General features: G+C 37.8%; 1 protein-coding gene across 5 annotated transcripts; it reads right to left on the bottom strand.

Annotated features, from left to right (window-relative positions):
• Positions 1–1,531: 1,531 nt before the first annotated feature.
• LOC115634784 (scavenger receptor class B member 1) lies at positions 1,532–6,264 on the bottom strand. 5 transcript variants are annotated; one of them, XM_030532690.1, is made up of 7 exons: positions 6,144–6,264; positions 3,850–4,156; positions 3,694–3,785; positions 3,396–3,623; positions 2,923–3,195; positions 2,269–2,860; positions 1,532–2,103 (listed from the first exon to the last, which is right to left on the bottom strand). In XM_030532690.1, exons 2-7 carry the CDS (start codon positions 4,097–4,099, stop codon positions 1,781–1,783), a joined length of 1,758 nt encoding a protein of 585 aa, XP_030388550.1. In that variant the 5' UTR covers positions 4,100–4,156; positions 6,144–6,264; the 3' UTR covers positions 1,532–1,780. The 5 variants fall into 5 exon arrangements, with proteins under 5 accessions (XP_030388550.1, XP_030388548.1, XP_030388549.1 ...); XM_030532688.1 differs by having other exon boundaries at positions 5,581–6,220; XM_030532689.1 differs by having other exon boundaries at positions 5,781–6,220.

The following is a 6,264-nucleotide window of genomic DNA, read 5'->3' as shown; positions in this document are numbered from 1 at the left end:
GAATAGAGCTCAAAAAGGAAATACAGAAGAAAAATATGGCCACACCACATTTATTCTTAAGCCAATGAACAGCAACAACAAACATGCCGTTGCGCCGCTCTCTCACGCTCAACTGCACGCAAGAAGCACTCTCTTATTTCGCTCTCTCGGCAACAGCAACAACAACTTCGAGACTACAGTCTTTTATGCTGTTTTCTGGATTAGAGCGTTCAACATAAAATAGCGTTACGTAGCTGTTTGGCAATTAAAGTAACCAGTTTGCATTTTTAAGCCGAAACATTTTCGGCGCTACTCCAAACTATGGCTTATTTTTCCTACATGGTTACTCTAATTGCGGAGCAGGTACGTCAGCAAAATGCTGCGCGGCCATCGTTCTTCTTTTTCTCCTGTTGGCTGTTGTTCTGTTTCTGCCCCATACAAATACAAAAACACACACGAACACACTGCATAATATTCGTTTAAACATTCATTTAATATTTATATACGCTCTTTAACCAAGTCGGCCAGCGCTGCGTTTTTGCTAATTCCACATTTTACATCGATATACAGGTATTTAATTTCAATTTTGTTTCAACAAGCGGCAACGACGACGACAGGCCGGCGGCGCCTTTTGGGCGTTGAAATTATTTCACACTGCGCTTTGTATTCTCGCTCTTTTGCTTGCAGCCAAGCGGTGTAATTTTTGTTTTCATTTATTGCTTGACACGCATTTGGTGCTCATGTTAAAATGAAGTTGCACTGTTTTTTTTGTTGAAATGGTGTGTTTTATTTGTTTTAAGCGACAGCTGCACTTCTTTACTTTTGCACATATACAAACACACAACACTCACATCGATGCACAATAACACCGCTCAAAATTGACGTACGTCTTTACAGTCGCTCAGTCAGAGCATTTGTGCTTCGATACACCGAGCATCGACGATATTTCAACTTAATGCATCGATGTTTTTCGATATATTGTACTTTCAATGTATCGACAAAGAATCGATGCTCCTTCCAATTTAATTTCCAATTTAATTTGTTGGGTTGTTTGTCGAATGTGATAAGTACGTTAACTTTTCTTTATTAAATTATTTGTTAATGATTACGATTTGTCTGTCTGTATAACAAATTCATTAAGCACAAACATCTAATTATTATTACTTGCAGATTACAGCTTTTGCGACTAATAAGTATGTTTAAAAAAAAGTAAGAGATTATTTAAGTGTAACAAATCAAAATATGTTAGTCCAAAGATTTAAATAAACTAACCCTTTTCTAGGCGATGCTGTGTAACGAGTACTTCAATTTTATCCCCAGTCACGTAGCTTATCGAATACATATTCGCTTTGACGCCGGGTCGAATTACAAAGTCCCATCTCCAAAATTGCCACCACAATATTTAAATAGTTATCGAAACGTTATTTTATAGCTTGCCTAAGTCAATTCTTTTAACGAAACACATTATATATTTATGAAAATATATTGATTGACTTAATTATAGACTCATTTTACGTTTTCGCCTAGAAACTATGTAATAAAAAATCTTAAATTGTATGAAAGTCTTTGTACTTAATTGTTTATTTAACATTTGTTGGTCTATTATACATATATACAAATCAATAGCTATTTATAAATCTAAAGGTAACTGATTGACTTTTTAAGCTAATGTCTTTCACTTTTTAGTGAATAATTCGAAAATCTCATTTATGTTCATGCAAGCCCAACTTGCATTGTTTCCCTCCCACTTATGTATACCCCTCTGACTAATTCTAAATTCTAATGGCACTTGTTGCATCCTTCACTTCGCATGCCCGCCACACTCATATACCTCAACGTGCCGCACCACTCCCCCATTGAGCGCCTCGAGCTCTGCAATAGGTTTGTTCTGTTCAATCCTCTCTTCCTCACGTTTGCTATTTAAATAGTAAACGCTCGCCACAATTATGCTGAAGGACGTCAAACAGACCAGCAATGTGCCATACTTTAAAGCAAGTTGAATAGCGTCCAGTCCGTATGTGCTTTTATATAAAAGGCTTAGTACCTCTTCGCTAAAATCGCCCGACGTTATTTCTATCCAAATCAATGGTAATATTGTGCCGTTTTTGAATCGGTTCGCTTGATCTGAAAATAAATTTAAAAGGCTATTATTAGTTTTCACTTTTTTATAAAATGTTACTTTAACTTTTACTTTCACTTTAGAGAAAATTATAAATCGTAAGGGATCGTTGCATAGACATTTTTTTTTGATGGGAAGTGACTACAAAATATTATTACTGGCCAACTTACTTCTTAAGAGCGGTGTCTGATCAACCATAATATTGATTTGTATGCGTGAGGCACCACTAATAGGAAAACCAAACCGGGGATGAATGTCGGCATAGGTCTGATGAAGCTCGGCTTCTGGCTTAATACCTTCAAAGTCCTCGTACCACACTGGGTCACCGGAGAAAAAGTGTGGGAAGGAGGGAAAGATGGGTGCATCGTTGTAGCACTTGGTGGCATTGATGACACCGCTTGCAAAACAGCGATCCGTATTCTGGCAGTAGCATTGATTTGCCGGATTCTCAGATGGATGCGAAAATACGTCGAGTGGGGTGCGATAGCGAAGCACCGAGATGTTGTTCAGGATGGTCTCTTCTTTTTCGAAATGTAAAGGTACCTTGCGGCATAGTACTTGCAGGAAAACATTCACGTCACTGCGATCTGCCAGTAAGTTAGGTGAAAACATTGATGGCTCCGAACCATCAATCCGATTACACTCTCCCCCCTCCCAGTAGTCCAATTGAGGCATTCCGTTGAACTGAGTGATGATGCTGAACTTTCCGATGTCGTCCTCGCCAGTGTTTAACTGCACTGAATCTACACTGGTCCCGTTTCGCTGCAAGATCAAATAAAATCATATTCTTACACACAATTTGATAAGAAAAATCCCATTCTTACATTCATCAAAAGCCCGAAATGAGTTTTGCCAAAGCCAAGCGACTCGAGGCGCACAATTTTGTCCGGATAACCCCAGAGTAGCTCTTCTGCAGAAAGTTTTTTAAACAAGGGCTCCCTATAATTATGGATCATTAATGTTGCCATCACCCGTTTAATTGCAGCCATACGTTTCACGTGCACAGCAGCACTTAGAAGGGGGACATTGGGTACCATGAGAATATCCTCTTCTCGAATCGATGATTTTTCCGGCAGAAATTTGTAGGACTTGTGATCCTGCATCGATGCAATAATATATGATAAAATGGTATGCTTGTTATTAAGAATAGAACTTAGCCTTCCATCTAAATCAAGTATTTACAATTTATGGGCATTTCTGTTTCCAACAAGTTGTAACTTTGATTACTGATTATTTGCCAACGATGTGACTCTAATATTTTCTTTTATATACAAATTTGTTATAATTTAAAACTTACCCTAAAGGTAACTGTGTGATTATTGTTAAATGATACGTTGACTTTAACAGTATGCTCTTGATAAGTGAGTGGTCCCAAGTCTTCTACATGTATTTTGTCGACCCGACCCGCGAGATAGTCGTCTATGTTGGTATAGTTGAAAATGTGTGCCTTCAGTAATGTGTCATATTTGGGGTCGGGATTTAACCAACTGTTTGCTGTGTCGGAGTGTTCCGCAAGTATAAGGTTCTATAAGTAAAGCGTAAATGCTCTATTTTAATATCGGTATACATTTTCATATTATGGCTCACCTGCTCACCTCTAGCATAGTATTGTTGTAGAACTCTGTGAACCACATCACAAAGAAACCGGTTACACTAATCACAAAAAGGAGAAACATAAAGCCCAGCACTGTTAAGCATGAGAATGGATCAACAACAGGTCAACAATAAAAGTACTTCATCTGGTCGCTTACGTATGAGAGCACCCAAGTCCTTGGACGTAAGATCACGCTTTTTCGTCTGATTTCGCCAGCCCAGGGCATCCAATACCATTTGGTAAACCGTCATCTTCTCTGGACTATTGGGACTGCTGTTGAAGACACGTATGCTGTGCTGCGAGTTGAGTGTGTTCGATTTGTTTTGTACTTTGAGATCTAGTTTGGTTTCATCGCGCGCAGACACCTCTTGGAGTTGCCCGGCTCCATTGGACATTTGATGTGACATTATGTGAGAAGGGGTACGGGGATAACACAGCTCAGGACTTCTTGTTACTTGATTGCACTGAGAAGACATGTAACAAAATGGTAAGATTTAAACGATTTATTTTTAAATAAAAAAACTCATCAAGAAATGAATTAATTTATCCCTGTCTATAATGATTGCATAATATTTAATTTAATAATTTTCATTTTAATAAATATTTTTGCTGTTTTAGAGATCAGAGCAAAATATCTAATACACATAAACACATAATTAGAATAGTATTTTTAGCTTCCAGTAATGCCGATACAAGGTACATACATACGTATTCTCTGATAATATTTTTAATTTATTTACAGACGCGTCGAAGTCGGACCTCCTGTCAACCATGCAGGCTTATAATGATTCGTATACTAACTAAGCTTCGATTTTTAATTTTCACAAGCTACGCGTGCTGCTGGAACCAAAGTACAGGCTGATAGCTGGCCTTATCAGTGGAGCTTGAGTACATAAATTAGTATATACATATAAACATACATATTAACGTATAAGTAGTGGAAAAAATGAAGACTACATTCTTAAAAATATTTCTGAATTAGCAACTAAGGGGTAATCAATTTTGAATTTTTGCTAAATTTGTTTGACATCAACAGAAAATGGGGTCAACAACATTGAATTAAAAGGAAACACATAATTTAGATTTACTTTAGTTTACAGACATATAGTATGTATACATTTTTATTCAAATACTTATTTAATAAAGGCGAACGGGCTCTTGGTCTGATCTTGAGCGTGCTTATCAGTGCGAATGAACTGCGATTCGATGATTATGTGGTAAGTGAACTACTTAGATTACACTCTCCACATAGAAAATGCCTAAGCAGTGTGAAATTGCGACTTAAAACCGAATCGATTATGTTTTCGAAAGTATACGAGTAGTATTAATTCTGTTAAATTTAACTCGCATACCAAATGTCTATCCATTATCGACAAATGGGTTCAATTAAAATGATACAATAACTGCCGGAAAACATAAGCACATCTCACATTAACGTCTATAAAGTTTTATGCTAAAGTTGCCACAGCAAGATGGAATTTACATGTGGACAAAATTCGAAGAATTTCAGGTTTTACTTCTCTGACACCTTCTGCCTTTTAATTTTTGAAAGTTATGAAGAGAGGGAGCAGGAGAAACTGCACTCTTGTTTAGTTCTTAATATGCTATACGACTGGAACAACACATGCTGCGGCATGGGTGGGAGGAATAGGAATTTAGAGAATAAGGTCGCGACGGCGAATAATTATTTTGGTTTGTATTTTCAAATTTAATCTAGTTAGCGACGCAAAAAATAGCCATTGACTGATAACGATAACAGCGACAGTACAAGAAGATGCGGCGCCTGCTCCCAAAGGCGTTGAAGACATTAAACTCTCCGCACAGCTGTTGCAATGTGAACGATATGGGAATGGAACAGACAACAGTGCACTGGCACTTGCTCACTCACATGCTCTCGCTCTCACTGTTTACTTTAGTTGTATTTGCCTGTTGCTGTTACTTTTGCTGCGTTCTGAGAGCACAAACATTTGGTCTTTCCAAATTAATATTTATGTTTTTCGATTTCACGCTTTATAAAATACATTTGCAGTTAAGTTCTGTTAATCTATTTTCTCATTTTAATTTTTTAAGGTGCAGCACAACACTAACACTTGTTTTGTATCTGAGAGATACTTGTCCCTCCTTCGGTCTTGCGTTTTGTTTTGTTTTGCGACGTATTCTTTGTGTGGAGCTTCTTTGTTTTGTTGCCGTGCGTTTTTTCTTGTTCTGTCAATCGCCCGCATTCGTTGTTGTTTTGATTTGAGCACACGAGCTGGTTTTCCGTGTCGGTTGTTGTTGTCTCCAGCCTTTGTTTTTGTTTTCTGCTGGATAGCTTTTCCGATTTCTATTACACGATCGACTTCAGCTTCATATTTCTAGGCACTGCGTTATGGTCAGAATTGAGGCATTTGCTATTCTTTAAAATTTGTATAACCTCGCCCAATTGATTTCTATCTTTTTTGAGGCACTCACTGGACACTATTTTTGGTGTATTCGCAAGTACGAGTGCAGAATTTGTTCCGTACTGTTGCCCGTGCAACGTTCTGTCTGACGAAACAAGTTATAATACACTAGTAGCCAGCAGGCCAGCGCT

Source organism: Scaptodrosophila lebanonensis, unplaced genomic scaffold (genome assembly GCF_003285725.1).
Source record: "Scaptodrosophila lebanonensis strain 11010-0011.00,11010-0021.00 unplaced genomic scaffold, SlebRS2 tig00000001-arrow-pilon, whole genome shotgun sequence".
Classification (NCBI taxonomy): Eukaryota; Metazoa; Arthropoda; class Insecta; order Diptera; family Drosophilidae; genus Scaptodrosophila; species Scaptodrosophila lebanonensis.
This window is presented reverse-complemented; position numbering and strand designations above follow the sequence as displayed.